This window comes from Cervus elaphus, chromosome 4, assembly GCF_910594005.1.
Source record: "Cervus elaphus chromosome 4, mCerEla1.1, whole genome shotgun sequence".
Lineage (NCBI taxonomy): Eukaryota > Metazoa > Chordata > Mammalia > Artiodactyla > Cervidae > Cervus > Cervus elaphus.
In genome coordinates this window covers 12,868,446-12,886,004 of record NC_057818.1, presented here as the reverse complement: position 1 = coordinate 12,886,004, position 17,559 = coordinate 12,868,446, and the positions used below count along the sequence as shown (strand labels likewise).

At 56.9% G+C, this 17,559-nt stretch overlaps 1 protein-coding gene across 1 annotated transcript in view; it reads right to left on the bottom strand.

Moving 5' to 3' along the window:
• Window positions 1–8,261, bottom strand: part of GSE1 (Gse1 coiled-coil protein) — a 392,798-nt gene extending 384,537 nt beyond the window's left edge. Inside the window, 1 exon segment of the mRNA XM_043898214.1 lies at window positions 5,758–8,261. Within this exon segment, the coding sequence (XP_043754149.1) occupies window positions 5,758–8,070 (2,313 nt within the window). The 5' untranslated portion in view covers window positions 8,071–8,261.
• Between the last annotated feature and the right edge of the window lie 9,298 nt (window positions 8,262–17,559).

The window sequence follows — 17,559 nt, the reverse complement described above, 5'->3', positions numbered from 1 at the left end:
AAAAGAGTGAGTCTTGTAGTGTTTGAATTAGATCTCAATGTAAAAACAAAACAAAAACAAGAGTCAGCCCACAGTCCTGACTCCCAGCAAAACCCACCCGACTAGACCCTGCCGTCCTCTGAGATGAACCCCACCTCGCCCTCAGGCACTGCAGCTTCTTCAGTGGAAAAAATAAACCCAGAAAAGTGGCCTTAGGCTGTGGGCTTGTTGGTCCTCCTGATATAATGCTGCCTGAAAACTGATGACCCATGAGGGTTTTCTGACCCTAACATGTTATCCTCCCCGGCAGAGAACATCATGGCGTTTCGGGGCCACAGAATGACATACCAAATTTAAAACCTAGATTCCCATGAAACGGGGAAACACTGAATTTCCAGCCACAGGTTAACAAGTCTGGGGATCTAAGTGAGGATTATGGCTTACAACGCTGTATCACATACTCAAATGCTGTTAGAGAACAGATCTTAAAACGGTTTCACCACAAAAAAGAAATGGCAACTATGGGGTGGGATAGAGATCATTTTGCAATAGATACATGTATCTAATCAATACTCTGCATATACCTTAAAACTATATCATGTTGTATGTCTTTTATAGCTTGATAAAGCTGGAGGAAAAAGGAAAAAAAATTAATAAATACCACAGGCCAGATTCCACGTGTGGCAGGCAAACTACCCGTGAGCCCTGAGGACCAGCCAGGGAAACGACCACAAGTCACATGGTGAGTACAAGCTCCTTACACCACCACCCTCGTGGGGCTCCCTCTGGGGCCGAGTGGCAAATGGAAGCCAAGGTCCTCAATGTTCTTCCCAGAGGGCAGAAGCACTATCCCTCTCCACAGTCCCTGCAGCGACACGGGCCTGGGACAGAAGATGGACCTGAAATCCAGATGTGGGCTCTTCCTCAGCCAAGAAAATGTGCCAACAAGGCCAGAACCTTCAATCGCTCAGAAGACAGTCACAGCAGTTAACCTTCCAGGGGTCAGATCCAGAGAAATCTAAGCAGAGAAGGGGCCAAAAAGCTCTGGGCAAGCTACCCCTCCAGCCCTGCCCCAGCCCTTTCCCTGTCTCCAGGGAGGCTGAGTTTTGAAGACCTTTGGCCATCCCAGTTGTCTCCAATCACCTCCAGGGTTAAGACGAGGCGCATCTGGAAAGTTTACTCAACTGAGCAGATGGCTCCCAACTCGCCAAGAAAAGCAGAGACCTCCCCTCGGAGGAGGTGGTCAGAGCTTGGGAAGGGCCTGAAGCCCAGTCACTTCACAGCAGCTGCCAGGGACAGGGTGCCAGTGTCAGCCCAGCTGGCAGCCTCTCCTGGCACCTTCCGGGAGGCTCCCCAACCAATCACCTTGTCCAGGTGCCCCTCAAGCCTGGACCAGGGAGGAGGGGCCGCCAGGCCCTCCCTGAAGAGCAAGGAGCCGAGTGGGCGCAGAGAGCAGGGAACACGGGAAACAGATGTGCGCGCGGTCCTGACAGGCGAGTGATGACAGACGCTCTCTGCAGGCCTCAGATGTCAGCGCAGAGAAAAGAAAGGCGGCCCAGCGGCAACACCTGTTCCAGGCTGGGAGGCCGGGCTCAGGGGGCTGGGCGGGCGTCCCCTCGGAGAAGGCCAGGGTGCGGTTAGGTAAACAGCTGCACGCTCCATTGCCCAGAACGCTCCCTGGACAGAGGGAAGAGGCAAAGGCGGCCTGGCCACCAACTGGCTCACAAGGAAAGCACTCGATCACGCGGCAAACCCATCCTTGATGGGAGTAGGCTTCTCCTGGCAGCAGGAGGAGGTCCCAGCTGGAATCTGAACACCTGGGCGATGCTGGGGGCAGCAAAGACCCACCCATTTCTCAGTGGGTGGGAAAATGTGTGGCGGGGGGCGGGCGCCTGGCAGCAGAGCCAGCTGGTGGGGGCTTCTCAGCACCTCTGCCCCAGGCAAGCTGGCTCCTACCTCTCAGCTGCTCTGCTGGCTCAAGTTGGGGGGGGGGGGGCACGGGGAGGGGCACGCACAGGAACTATTAAGACTATTAAGACCCAGGGCACTGCCACCCCTATGGCTGGAGCCCCAGAGGGGACAGAAGTCAAGAGTGCAGACTCCAAAGCCAGGCTCCTATCCCAGTGCTGACCTCAATGTCATTAGCTGAGTGACCTTGGGCAAACTCCTTGACCTCTTTGGACTGGCTTTTCCCTCTATGACATGAGGATAGCGGTACCTCCCTAAATGGGGGTGCTTTGAGGACCCAGTGAGTGTGAGTACAGGAAAGCCTGGCACAGGCTGGAACTCGGGAAGCATTCTAGACCCTCGTGGTTATTATAGCCTGGCCAGCCGTGCCTCCTAGCTCTCAAGAGGGACAATCATTCCCTTCCCCAACAGAAAAGTGGGGGCAGGGTCTGGGACACCAGAGCCCGTGGGTGCCAGTGAGAGACCAACCCTGAGCTAGAAGCAGCTCAGGGACGAGAAGGGAATGAATGGGACCCATGTCTCTGCTGTCCGCCAGCAGATGTCACATCATAAACTTTTCAGAGGAAAGAGCATCTCCATTTCTCAGGGGCAGCAACTGAGGCTCAGAGAGGGCAAGAGCCTTACCCTAGGTCACACAGCCAGCTCCCAGGAGAATGAAGACTGAAGCCAGATCTGTCTTAAGGCCAAGCCAGGGTCCTTCCAGGGTCCCAGTGCTGAGGCTCCTCCTCAGACAAGCACCCTCAAAAAGGCAGGCTGCGGCCTCCCCAGCCCACCCCCAACACAGCCTTATCCAAGCAGCCAGCTCAGAGACAGTGGCTACAGAGCACGGGGCTCTGTAGGGCGAGGGGACCAGCTGGTGAGAAAAGCCACAATCTAAACAGAGGGTACCAGGGACACCCTTCCTTTCTTCCTTCCATGTTTTCTTTCTAGTTGATTTAGTCATGAGTAAATACTTAACAGGAAACAACTGAGGCATCATAGCAAATGGTATAGACCAGGTTCTGGAACACACTGTCCCAGCTAAGTGGCTTCCCTGCGGCCACCTTCCAATGCCCCAGCCACTTGCCCCACCCCGGATTCTCAAACTGCCCCCAAGAGAGACACGGAATAGGGATGCAAGCACCAGAGTCTCCAGAGCTGGAATCGGGAAAGGCGCGTGGGGGCCCCCACACCACCCCTGGGCTTGCCTGCAGCTCCTGGGACCCTGAGTGCCCACCCCGTGCCCACCCTGGCACTCAGCAGCCTCGCCTGCTGTGGCCACAGCTCTGCAGGAAGCTGTCCTCTCCTGACACTACCAGAGCCCAGGGTCTGGAACAGCGGCTGGCTCAGAGGCGGCGCTCCATAAATATCTGCCGCGCGAATGCGGGGACAGGAGGCTGTGTTTCCCACAGTCTGCTGACCGTCAGTCAGGCTCTCCTGGGGGCAGAGTGGTGGCTTCTCTTTCCCTCTGTCTGGAGGAGCCTAAGCCCCACACTGCTGCCCCACCTCACGCAGGCCGGGTGGCCTCCCCTGCCACCTGGGATGCTGCCACAGTCCAGCCCCAGGCAGAGCGCTCCCCAGCCCATTCTGAACCTGCTTTCACTTTTTATTGCCCCTCTGCATCTTCAACTCTAAACCCTTTCTTCTTTTCCTGATTTCAAGGCTTCTAGTTCACTCCAACCTTATTTACCTTTCTCCTGAATCCTCCCCACCAACAAATCCCACCCATCTTCCAAGGCTCTTCCTCACCAGAGAGTTGGATGGAGCAGGACACTGGGGTAGAAAGACCTAGGTTCAAGACCCAACTCGGCCACCTACCAGCTGTGTGATAGTCACCGAGGCCCTCTGACTTCTCTGAGTCTCCATTTACTTATCTCTAAAAAGGGAATAATAAGGTCTCATACAGACATGGCAAAGAACAAATGAGATAAGTTGCTTTAGAAATGGTGCAAAAGTTAGTGTGATGTTTCAGCCTTCCCATACTCACACTGGCCCCTTCTGGGCAGACTGCAGCTAGCGTCTTCATCCACACCTGGCCACCCTCCGTGCCCCATGTCCCAGCTGGACTGGGAACTGCAGCTTCTTTCCCTTCCTTAAGGTCTATTAGCTAAGGCCCCCAGCTGGCATTTCAGCAACTCCTAAGAGGTGAGCAAACCAACATGGGAAAACTCATCGCGGTTTGATGGTCTGCAGAAAACAGTCTGAGAGGCCTCATGGGGAGAGCTCTGATGACCCCATGGCCCCCAATGCCAAGATGAAAATCTGTACCCAACCTGCAGAAGCCACCTGCATCCTGGAAGAATCTGTCCCAACACACCAGAAGAACATGAGGGGTCCCACTCTATGCCAAGCACTTGATTTTGCAGAGGCAATCAAATGCCCTGATTTATTTAATTCTCACTATGGCTCCATGAGGCACGTAATGCTTATTTCCACTCCTCAGCTTAAAGACATGTACTCAGGGAGGATGAGAGGCGTCCTCTCCGGCACTCAGTTAATGAGAGAAGAGGCAGGACTGGAACCCAATCCTGCCCTGCTCCAAAGATGGGCTGGGCTCTTCTCGGTCCAACCCTTCCAGGAACTGCAGGTCAGATTCCCAGCAGCAAACCCTGGGTGGGGCTGCCCCACACCACCAGGAGAGGTCAGCATCTACAGTGGTGGTGAGAAGCCATCCCCAAACGTTCTAAAGACAGAAGCCCCCAAACCAGACCAAAGCTCCCAAAGAAAGCACTAAGCCCAAAGAGGATGCTGACGTTGAAAGAACCTTGGGCAGAGCACAAAGGCATCAGGGCCAGGCACCTACTTTATAGACTCAGCCACCACGTGTGAACACGCAACCCAGGAGCCCACACACGCGCACACACATGGACGTGTGGCAGGCAGACTCAGGAAGCTTTCAAGCAGATGGACATCCACCCCTGGACGAGCGAAGGCACCCTTCCCTGTTCACGTGTCCTCCGCCAGCCCCTTGCCAGTGGCCACCACTCCAGGCATCGGATTAGACAAGCTAGCACCACTGGCTTCAGTGGAAACTAGGATTCCTGGCCCCGGTAGCCATGACGGTGATCATAACTCACAGACGTCTGCTTCCCCAGACCCACCGGGGGCAGTTCCTGCTTTGGCCTCTGCAAAGCCGGATCCAAAATTAACTGAACCCCGTCTGGCTCCTCCCGGGCAGGCAGCGTGAAGGCAGGCGCCTTATAAACAGGGTGCACGCCAGGCTTCCCACCCTCCCCCGGCACAGCTGACTTGCAGAGAAGAAAGACTCTCTTCCCACCGGGAGAAAGGCCTGTCTAGGACGCTGTCTCCCGGGCCCCAGACCTCCATGTCTGGAAATCTGTCTTCATCGGCTATTAAGCAACCAGAGAACCTCAAAGGAAAAGTGTGAACTTGGGTGGAAAATTCTGGAAAAGCTAAGCCTAGTGGGAACGAGAGAGAGAGGAACTTCTGATGTGTTTCAAACCGGGTAAGTACGAGACCTCTCAGTGACCCGCGTGGCTGGACTAATTACCAATGTTATCAGGCGGATGACAGACGTGCCCCGAACTTCCTCTGTTTGATAGATTCCGCTGCACACACACTCACGTTCAGGCCCATGCCTGCTGCTTTCAGCAGTGCCCTATTCTTCCACAGGACCACTCGGCCCCCCAGCAACTCTGGCCTGCCCCAGGCCTCCGAGCTCAGCCAGGCACAGCAGGGTGACCCGAGAGGGCCCCTCCTGCTGGAACACAGCACACAGAATCAGTGCAAACTGCTCCCCAGCAGAATAGAAAACAACATTGCTTCTTTCCCTACTGGGGTTTCAGAGGATGACTGAGGACGGCTGCTTACCTTCCTCGCAGCTGCCACCGGGGAGCTCCAGCCCACGGGTGCCTGGCGAGGGAGCCCCTGGCCAGCGCACACCAGGGTCCCGCACTCTGTGCAGGCGCCGATGACCAGCTGCCGCCCGTCATCCACTAGCAGGCTGTGGCTCGCTCGCAGAGTGTAGAGAAACAAGGGCAGCCGGGCCACACGCACGGCCTTCAGCCCGAGACAACGCTTCTTCTCCTGCTGGCAGAAGAAGCACACAAATGTCTCCACGCGGTACTGCCGAGACCAGGGGCTGACGGCGTGGTGGGCACCGCGGGCCTCGTGCCGCAGCCACTGGCCCAGCAGGTCGTGGTAGCAGAGCACACAGGTGGCCACCAGGCCGGTGGCGTCGGCAGGCCTGGCGCGCGGGGCAGGCGGATAGACGGTGAGGAAGGGAAAGAAGGGCTCCTTCTCACCCAAGCGGCTGGATGGGTTCACGTTGAGCTGGAACTCCTTCCCGGGGCCCAGCTCAGCCCCACAGATATAGCAGACCGATGCCGGGCTGCCCTGGGCTGACAAGGGCGGCTCGGAGAGAGTAGGGTCGGAGGCAGAGAAGGCCTGGTGGTACCTGCCCAGGAAGCCCTGCACTGAGGTGATGAGCTCCTCGTTCTGGCAGGCCCGGTACAGGGCCCAGACGTCCTCCAGGACGCTGAAGCACTTGGGGCAGCTGCGGACCTCACAGCGCTTGTTGGGGCCCTGGGCATTGGGCGGGCAGGGCAGGAGGCTGAGGAAGGGGAAATGCATGGAGGCCCTGGCGTTGCCGTTGAGGCTCCTGGAGGCCACGGCCCGGGCGTCCTGGGTGCAGTCCTCCCCGCAGAGGTAGCAGGCCTCCGGCAGGGACCCGGTGGGGGGGCCCTCTTCCCTCAGGAGCCGCCTGCCCTTGAAGGCCATGCCGGGAGCGTGGCTGTTCAGGGGCACCACGTAGAGCCGCTGCAGGACGGGCACACTGGCCAGTTCGAAGCTTTGCCACTGCTGCATGAGGGATGAGAAGCAGCAGGGGCACACCAGGGTGCTACCCCCCTCGCTGATGGGCTGTGCCCCGGGGGGCGGGCTGTGCAGCCACAGGAAGGGGAAGAAGGGGGCCTGGGCCAGCTTCTCCTGCTTCTGCACATGGATCTGGTGCTGCGAGGCCGGGGACAGCGCAGACCCGCAGATGTAGCAGCAAAGGCCCTCTGGTGGTGCTGCCCGGCTCTCCAGGGGAACCCGGGGCGCACGGCCACTACTACCATTTTCCTTGTCTTTGGGGCCTCGGGGGCCTGGGAGAGGCTGCTCCTTGCGGTCCTCCTCCTCGCTGGTAATGTTGATGTCACTGTCCTCAGACATGCAGTAGCCCCCACAGCTCTCCCCCAGTGGCCTGCTCTCGGGAGTCTTGGCGACCCTGCCCAAAGAAGCTCCTTTCGTTCCCTCTGCAGGAGCCACCTGCACTGAAGGCCCTTGCCAAGGATCCTGCACGCCCCTCAGGACGCTGGCCCGGGCCTCTGGGACCCAGTGCCTCCCGGGGCCCTTTCGCCGGCGCCGGATGCCAGCCTTGGGCTCCCCATCCACGCGGAGCTTCGAGGGGGCTGCCTCCTCTTCCACATCCCCAGACGCCAGGGTCTCTGCACCCTGTCCCGGAGAGGGTCCCAGCGCCGGCCTCCACTCCAGGCAGCGGCCACTGCGAGGCCCGGGCCCCGGGGCGGAGCGCGCAGCTGGCGCCCCATCCTGGTGGGGACTGGGGGCGTCGCGCGCCGCCGGGTCAGGCTCAGAGAGGGGGTCGGTGTCAGATAGCTCCGACAGCTCCGAGTCTCGCGGCTCCTCGGCAGCCGCGCGGGGCCCGGGTCCGCCGCCTTCTTCTTCGTCGTCCGCGCCGCCCAGCGCGTAGGCGACGTTCCACTCGCGGGGGGCCGCGGCGCCTCCGCGGCGCCCGCCCGCGCCCGCGTCGCACTGGTGGGGACGCTTGAGCCAGTACATGCGCTTGTCCACGGGCGTGCGGGCGCGCTCGAAGGCGGCCCACTGCTCGCCCAGGAAGCAGCGGCAAACGGCGCACACCAGCACGCAGCCGTCGGCCGGGGACAGCTCGCGCGCACCGGGCGCGGGCTCCTGCTGCTGCAGGAACGGGAAGAAGGGCTGCGCCGGGGCCCCCGCGCCGGCCGCCGCCACCGGCTGCTTCACCTGCAGCTTCAGCTCCTTGCCGCGCCCGATGCCGCCGCCGCAGATGAAGCAGGAGAGCGGCGCACCGCCGCCGCCCGCCGTCCGCTCGCCCACGGCTGCCATAAGCCGCTGCTTGCGGGAGACCGGCGCCGGCCGCCCGCTCATGGCCGCGCCGCGCCGCCCGTCCCGGCCCCCGCGCGCCCGGGGCGGCCCTCACAGCCCGCCGCCGCGCCCAACTTGGAGCATGTGTGCGCGCCGCAAAGTTTGGCGGCGGGCACGGGCGCTGCTCCGCTCACAGAGGCTCCCCCCCGGCCAGCCGAGCCCCCGGCGGCGCCGCGGCGAGCGCGCCCGGAACGCAGCAGCGGCGGCGGCGGCGGCGGGCTCCGGGCGGCTGGAGCGGCAGCCGCATGTGCGAGCTCCGGCGCCTGCCAAAGCGTTGGGTCATTTAATTGGGGAGGAGGGAGGCGGGGCGGCGGGCAGTGCGCAGGGAGGTGGGGAGGAGGAGGGGAGGAGGAGGGCGGGGGGAGTAGGGGAGGAGGAGGGCGGGAGCGCGACGGGCGGGGGAATCCCTCCCTCTCGCTCCCTCCCCTCTGCCCGCCCTCCTCCCCTCCTCCTCCTCCCTCCCCCCTCCCCCCCCTCCACGTCCCAAACTGCGCACAATAGCTCGCCGGCTCCTCTATCTATTTTGTGTCCAGCCGGGAGCCGCGCTCGATGATTCATTGCCCCAATTAGGGGCTCTCTCCAGCATGCCTGGCTCGAGCCGTCTGAAGGGTCTCCTCGGGGACCCGCAGAAACCCATCAGCCGCTAGAGCTGGTCTTTAAGTAAAGGTCAAGCAGGACGCAGCCGGAGCCAGGTAAGGACGAGACCGGCGTCCCAGGAGACGGAGGAACCCACCAAGGGAGGGCTGCTCCCTCAGCCCGGAAGCTGTAGAGTAAGCTAGGGGGCCCCTGTCCCTCTCCCCATTCTAAAGGGCCCTTTACAGCCTTGAGGAGACCCGGGTTGGGGGCACCTTTCAGGGCCCAGGGATCTAATCCTGGTGACAGAGGTAAGAGGAGCTGTCCCCTGTCTCCTGGGACATATTAGAGAATGCAGCATGCTGGGGACAGACTCCTTAGCTTGCCACACCCCAGCCCACCGCTGGGCAGGGGTAGAAAGGGTCCTGTAAGGGCTGTGTGTTCCAGGGCACATGACTCAACAACTCTGGGCCCGTTTTTCCTCTTGTTAGGCAGAAGCTCTGGCAGGGGGTTAACTGTTTCCATGTATTTACTGTAGCTATGTATAGATACATGTATTTATTAAACACAGAAAGAGACCTTAGTACCTGCCAGGGGCAGAATCTAAGTACTTTATACACATCTGCTCAGTCGCTCCTCCCAATAATTCTGCATTAAGTGTCATGATCAGCCCACTTTACAGATGAGAAAGAGGAGGCACTGAGCCCTAAGGTACACTTCATGAATGGTGGAGCTGGCATTCAGACCTGGGCAGTCAGTTCCGGGACCTGTTCTAACTCCCGGGCTGCACAGTCACTCGGCAAACATCTGGGTGCCGTCATCCAGTTGCTGATGGAGACTGTCCACAGCAGGGGACACAGCCAAGACCGCTCCATCCTCCCTGCTGCTCTGGCACTGGTGGGGAGGCCTTGGGCAAATCCAGGCCTCTCTGGGTTCACATTTCATCTGCAAAATGCCCATCCCTTCCAGCTTCAAAAATCTGAGTCTCTGATTTCTGAGCAGTTAACAGCTGTCCCAACCGGCCAGCTGGAGCCCAGAGTCAGCCTGGGGACAAAGGTGCCAGGTTGGCCCCTCTGCCCTCTGGGACACTGACATGTAAATAAAACTAGGCTTCCTCTTGGCATGGAGGAAGGCCATGCATTATAAATAAAGGGAACAAGAGAAAGGGCCACCTCTTTGGAATCCCTGGTGGATATTCCAGGGCTCACAGTTCAGGGGTCAACAGGAAGCTCATCATCATCACCATGGCCAGAAGTGTGGGACTATGGGTTCTCACCCAGGCCAGAAAAAAGCTGTGTCAGCAGAACTGTCCTGAAGGAATGCCAGGGGTAGGGCCAAGGGGCTTCCCTGCTTCTGGCATCTTTAATACCTGCTGAGAAGAGGGAGCCTGATGAGGAAAACGTTAAAGGGTGAGGTCTGCATAACTGTGTCCCAGCATAACTCTCAAGCCCCACGCAGACCAAGAGCTTGCTGGTAACACAGTCCCTGGCTCAGGAAAGAGAGGCCCGCTGGGGGTTACATATGGGTCCCCTAAGGCTTGGCTCATGCTGTTCCTTGTTTCAAACACTTCTCCAGGCTCTTTGTGAAGCCAGCTCCTCTCATCTTTATGGTCCTGGTCTTCCCCCAGAGGACTTCCTCCTTCTCCAACTGAAGTAGCTTGCCCTGTCATTTTCAGTCTCAGCTCACTGGCATAGGAATTTGCCAACGATTCTATTTATTTTTCTGTTGCCTGTTCTCTGACTGATTCCCCCCAGGAGCCCAGGTGCTCCCTCCTGTGGGAAACAGGTCTATGTTGCTCACTGTGTAGATCCAAAGCCTGGCTCACTGCCGGGCCTCACCCTCCTGGGTCCCAATCCTGCCCCATCGCTCTCGAGCTGTGTGAGCCTTGGGCAAACCCCTTAGCTTCCTAAGCCTCAGTTTTCTGCCTTGTGCAATGGGGTCATGACCCTCGACAGACAGGAGCCTGGCACATTGTAGGTGACTGTGTGGGTATCCCTCCTGGTCCTGTCCAGTGGTTGAGGACGTTCTGCTACTGCCTGTCTGCACTCCCAGGTGAGCGGGACACTGTAGTGAAGTCACACACACAGTCTGAGGGAGAAGCGCCACGGAGGTTGACAAGAGGAAGAGGGAGATGGTTTTCTTGGCTAAGCTAGTCATCCAGAGAGCATCCTGAGTGTCTGCAACATGTGTGAAAGTGTGTGTATGCAAGTGTTGGAGTGTGCATGTGTGTATGTGTGCATCTGTATGTACACATGTGCCTGCATTCATGTGTGTGCATGTGTCAGTGTGTACATGTGCGTGCATCCCTTCGTGTATGTATGCATGTATTCGCGCGTGTACATATGTGTGTGCACACAGGGGGCCAGGAGTGGAGGGAAGAGCTATCCACTGGATGTTTCTACTTCCTTCTGTGACCCAGTGGCTCAGGAAGGTCCCCGGGCACACATCTTGGGAGCCAGGGAACAGGTGAGAACGGAGCAGAGCAGGAGGAAGTAGGCGATGATGGTTGGTCATGTGTGGGCAGGTGACCAGGGTGCGGACGCTGGTACCACTCGACACACCAGATGGACATCACAGCTCTGCTGTTTACTAGCTGTGCGAGCCTTGTCCTGCTAGTTAACCTCTCTGAGTCTCGGGCTCCCCACCTGTAAAACAAGGGTACACAAAGCAACTCCCCCCACAGGGCTGCGAGGAAGGTGAAGTGAGACCGTCCAGGCGGAGCACTCTCTCTGGATGCAGATATCACAGGAGCACTTGTGCACGTGGGTTGAGTCACACAGGTCCCTGGCCCACACGTGCCAAATTTCTGCAACAAGCTAGTGAGGTAGATTCTGTTATATCCTCAGTTTCCAGGTGAGGAGACAGAGAAGAGAAGTAAAGGCCAGAGGTCACGCAGTAGGCGGAGCTAGGGCCAGAGCCCAGGAGGTGTGTCTCTGTCACTCCCTGGCTCTGCTGGCCATTAGCCTTGCCCTGAGCCCTGCGATGCCAGCTTGTTCTCACGTATGTCCCCAGTTTCACACCTAAGGAGACTCGGACACAAAACAGCCTGAGTCTGTGCCAGCAATGAGGCGAAGTCTCAAGGTTCATTCATAATAATTTCATGTTGGAGCCACGGCCGCCAGGTCCCAGCAGATTCGGCTCCTTGCTTTCCTCTGAGCCCCCCAGCCCTCCCTACAGCTGGGGAGAGGGGGCCAGGCACTCGCAGACCACATGAACCACCACCCAGTGCTCTCCATCTTCATTCTTGGGACTCCCAAGCATGATGGGATTGAAAAGCACCAACAGATGCTCACAGACACCCCAGTGTTAGGGACAGGGAGAACGCCCACCTTGGGTCTGCAGGAGACCAGAAGGCCATCAGCGTGGAACATCTGGGCACATCGCAAATTTGCAGCTTCCTGTAGGGTCGCCTTGGCCCAGAAACCACAGGAATCTGCCCTCGCACTGCGGGGGAGAGCAAGTTTCCAGGCTCCAAGCACTTATCACACGTCTTATTGTGTGTCTGTCTCTGGGTGGCTTCCCTCGCGAGGTCCCGCAGCATCATGAGGCGGGGGACTCGGTTGGGGCCCAATCCATGCTTAAACATGGGATGCCAGACTCTATCCAAAACCTCACAGTGCCTTCCAAGTTCCAGAATTGCCTGGCTGCTTCTGCCGGCTTCCAGTCTTTCATTCTTTCAAGTGCCAGCAATCCAGACCAAATCCTTCCCTGTGGCCCCAGCTCCCCCCAACCCTGCAACCCGCCTGCCCTCCTCATGGCGCCCTTGCCTGCTTCCTCCTCTCTCTATGTACGGGGCCTCAGGCACCCCTCCCAGAACCCCTTCCCTTTTGGAGGCTGGCCCACCATTCCTCTTTTAGAATACGTGTGCTGTGTGTTTGGCCTCTGGCTCACTGGGGACCAGAAAAACAAAATTTATCATCTGACTGTCCTATTTTTTTTCTTTTCCTTTCCATTTGTTTCCCCCTAAGAATGAAGTAAGTATTTTTAAGCTGTGCTCAGAAAGAGTTTCAAACATGGCAGGCCACAGGCAAAAGCATATCCTCCTCTCAGAGGGAAGGAATGCAACCGTTAACAATAAAAAAAAAAAAAAAATCCCTGGGATTTATGAAGGCCGTCTTATGAGCCATCTCACATCCGTTAGCTCATATGACACAGCAATCCAGGGGGTGAAGAAGGATTCACCAGCTCCACCTGAAAGACGGAGAGACTGAGGTTCTAGGGGATAGCTCCTGGGCCTGGGGTAAGCTCCCAGCTGCTGGGGCTGGTGAAATTTCCTAGTGTTTGTGTGTGTAAACTGGGCTGATCTGTTCAATGTAAACATTAAAAATACATAGCATGTTTGGTGGCCCAAGCTTAGCATCCCTTCTGTTTTCAAATATAGGGGCATCAGAGGGTGGAAGTGGGAGGACCACTTTCCATCTCTGCAGCCTAAGAAAAGTGCTCCAGAGAAGTACTTTGTAAGCTGCTTGCATTACACAATTAAGGGCAAGAGCATGGGGTAAAGAATCTAAGAGCAGAATCAGGTGCCCCTGAAATCTTGCCTTGCTCCCATGAACCTGAAAAAAAAGCACAGACACAAAAACCCAGGCCCCACCTCTGGTGATACTATTCCTCCAACCTCCTCCTCCATCGCAAAACCTGAGGTTATTGCCATGAACTTCAGGGCCTCGTAAAGCTCCTTTGATAAATGATCACCAGGGTGGATCTGCACCGGGGATGCTGGGACAAACGCCACAAGAATCCTGAGTGTCCTCAAAGACTCCCTTGCCACTGGTTTCTCAACAGACCCCTGACTTGCAGCACAAAACCCACAGTAATCATTCATGTGGCTGGCTCCCAGGTTTCCAGGCTGAGGAGAAGGTAGGGAATAGGTGGGTGGGGGAGGAGTGGGGGAAAAAGTAGACCACAGACTTCATGCTATCTGAAGAGTGCCTGGGATGCAGTAGGTGCTCAATATTGCCCCCCAGTGTGTACTAAGTAGCTCAGGTTCACAGCATGCTGACTAGATGCCAGGTGCTATGTTCACCTAGTTTAGATCTCGCAACGGCCTGAAAAATAGGCATTATTATTTACCCTGTTTTACTGATGGGGACCCTGAGGCTCTGACTAATGAACACATGTCCCCAAGGTCACAGAGCAGAACTGGTGGGACTGGGTTCAAACCTAGGGAGTCTGGCCAGAGAGCCTTGCTCTAATCTACCCTGCTGCTGTGTGCCCAGCTCCTGGCCTGCTGGGCCAGCCTCCCTTGATTTTTGTCCTTAGATGTGTCCTGCCAGGGAGGCAGACTTACCAGACACCTTCAAATCCTGCCTGTGGCTCCACCAGCAGCCACAGCTCAGCCTGGGTTCCCCAACCCTCAGCAGCCCAGGCTTTCAGGCCCTGGACTACTTGGTGGGCTGCAGGCACCTCAGTGCAGGCTAATGGTGGTGGTTGGGGGGGAGCCAGCAGCCACCGATTCCTTCTAGCTGTTCCTCTGAGTCACCAAAGGATGTTCCAAACTCCATGGCCAGCCTGCCTGCCCTGGTCTTTCATTTCTGTGGTTGGTTGGTGCTGGACTCATTGATGGGGATATAAAGCAGGATTGAAGTGTATGTCCAATACTAAACCAGGGTGCAATAATCTCTAAAAGCTTTCATTAGGCTTTATATATAGAAAAGTGTGCCCACATACATACAGAACCATGGGCATCATCATGTGGGTCCAGCTTGTGGAATTCTCACAAGCTGAGCATATCTGTGTCATCAGCACCCAGAAATAAGGCACGGCCAGCCTCTTCCCAGCATCTCCCCCTACATCTCATCCAGGCCTTACCCCCCATCAAGGGTAACAAGTCCCAGCAGGAATGCCAGGTGTCCCAGCTTCTAACGCCAAACTGCTTTTTATTTTTCAGCAGATTTACTGAGATATAATTCACATACCACACCATCCACCAATTCAATGGTGAATAATTCAGTGGTTTTTCATCTCTGATGGTTGTGCAACCATCATCAGAGTCAATTGGAGAACATTTTCACTGCTCCCAAGAGAAACCCCATGTCCACTAGCTGTCATCTCCCAAGCCCTCCAGTCTTAGGCAATACTCATCTACTTTCTGTCTCTGTGGATTTGCCCATTCTGGAGATTTCATTGAAATGGCATCATGCGGTATGTGGTCTTTTGCGACTAGCTTCTTTCACTGAGCATGATATTTTCAGGGTTCAACTGCATGTCAGTACAGACTGTATATTATATAAATAGAAGGATATCCTATATAGTCTCCGAGTCTGCCTTGTGGCTCTATGTTATGTCTGTGAAATTCTCCCATTTCTGCACCTGGGAGTACCCAATTCTTTTCCATTGCTGTATAGTATTCCACTGGTGAGCTTACCACAATTTTTCCAGCCATTCCACCACTGCTTGGCTGTGGGGCCATTACCATTTTACACAAACACCAAAACTGCTTTTCTGAACATTGTCATCCATGTCTTTTGTTGAAAACACATAAGGTGTTTCTACTGGAGTTGCTGCTATGGCGCAGGTATACGTTAGACACCAGTGCACACTAAGACATCTGAAACCACATTCGTGGTGGCTTGTGGAATTCCCAGGACTCCCTGGCTCCTAAGACTGCCTTTCAGCTGCCGACCCTGTGGGCCATCTCCCTGCAGGGCACCCGCCCCCTGGCCACCCCAGCAGCCCCCACACAGCCCACACGGGCCGCAGAGGAAAAGGGCTTGGTGGCTGGTATTTTTGTTGGGTTGTGTGAGCACGCGTGGTTTCCCTGTCCTGGCTCTGAAACTGTGTTCCTTTCACAGGCCAGAAATACTTAGGCATGGCTCGCTCTAAAAGGGGAAACATATTTTAAAATTCCAATCTGCCCAGGTCTTAGAATGATTTAGAACATTCCAGCTGTCCAGAGGACAGCGCTCACCAGGAACAGTGACTTACAGTCCCCAGTGCCCACTTTGGGTCCTGACTCCACTCCCTCCTGGGTTCAGAATGCATTTCCTGAGCGCCTGCCCGTCCGGAGGTCTGGGTCAGACACTGCACAGGGTCCAAGCAGACAGGCAGCGGGATGCTGCACTGGCAGGGAAACGGGTCTTAGGAGGAGCAGGTCCCAGACCCTAAGTCAGCCATGCTCAGTTCTGAATCTGTGTACATCCTCTCATTTAATCATTCCAACGGCCCCATGAGATAGAGGCACAAGTGCTATTTCCACTTTACTGATGAGGCAGATGCTCAGAGAGGCTATGCTACTGCCCAAGACCACACAGCTTCTAAGTGACAAAGCTGGAATTCAAACCCAGGTTGTCTGGCTCCAGAGCCCACACTTCAGACTGCAGTGAGTCGCCTCCCTGGCTTTCACTGTCTGGATGGAAATCCCAGCCTTGTCGTTTACTCTCTGCACCTCCCTGGGCAAGTGGCTGGACTCCTCAGCCATACTTCCTTAGTCCGTGACCATGCCCATCACCCCTTGTTGCCTCGGGAAGACTGAAACACTCCTGAATGCGGCAGTGCTGAGAACTCAGCAGGGGGGCCGTTTCTGCCCCCTACCTCTGGAGTCCCACAGAAGGGTTTCCACCTCCAAGAAGTGTATTTTTTGGAGAGAGTTTTGAGGTTGTGGCCCCTCTCTGACCACCCTGTTTATTTGGCGGGTGAGGACCCACTGCCCAGGGAGTTATACATTGTCCGAGGTCACACGCAGAGCTGGAAGGGGAATTCCCAGACTCAAGCTCTCTCACCTTTGAAAACTGGGGGTTTCTGGTTTTGAGGCCAAAGTGCCCTCAGCCAGCCATTCAAGAACCTCTTGGTGACCCTGTCTCTTCCTTGGGACCCCACCGCTCAGCCCCCGTGGTGACCAGCTCCAGACTTCTGAGAAAACTAGAGCAAGTCTGACATTCTGGGTGGCCTCCAGGGGCTTCAGGCTTGAACCCGACCCCCAGCCGCGAGTAGGCTAGTGTGAGGTGAGGTTGGGGGCAGGTCTGGCGGCCGGGAGTCAGGTCTGGGTGTCCCGCTGCAACTCCAGCCAGGCACCCTGACTCGTCTTCCAGAAAGACTGTCTCCTAGCAGGGCCACCCGGAACCCTGCTCGGCCACCAATGTTTATCAGACCTGAAAACAGAGCTGCGAAAAGTAGCCGAAAACAGGTGCCACAGTGGCAGGCACTCCAACCCAGGCTGTGGGCAGCTGGGTGGGGGTGGTGCTTAGAGGAGGGTACCGGGCAGACAAGGCCAGCTGAACAGGGGACCTCATCTGGGGGTGGCAGAAGATCAAGGATGTGGCCGCCTCACTAGAAGAAGCTGGAGCTGTCCTCCTGCTGTGGATGCGGGGGCCAGAGTGGGGGTGGGGAGAGTAGGGGAGTGCTGCCAGGCCTGGGTGGAAGCTGGGGGCTTAGGGGGTTTGGCAGGGCAGCAGTGACCCCACCTGCTTCCCCTTGGGGTGCCTCACATCCGCTCTCTACCCAGGAACTGCACAGTGTGATCTATTCAAAGCGCAAGTCTGGTTACGGTCTTCCTCCTGGTTAAAATCCTCAGGCTTCACTGCTCTCAGGTGACAGGTCAAGCTTCCTATTTCTGGCCCTGCCATGTCTCCAGGAGACTCCAGGACCTCTGGGCCCCTGGCCTTGACCTTCCAAGACACCCCACGCACACTGCATCTCAGGGCCTTTGCATGTACCGGCTGGATTAACTGCATTTGATTCCTTCCCCTCTGTGCCTATTTCATTCCTCTCTATGCCAGATATAAGCCATTCCCCACCCTTCTACTCTGCAGGCCAACCGTGCAAATCATGTTCTGCAGGTCCCCTGGCTTCCGTTTCTCCCCTCCCCCCAGCGTCAGCCTATGGAGGCACCGGGGAGACCCCAGGACAAGAGGAGGGAGAAGCCAGGGTATTTCTTTCTCTCTCTTCCTCTCTCCCTTTCCCCTTCTCCATCCCCCCTCC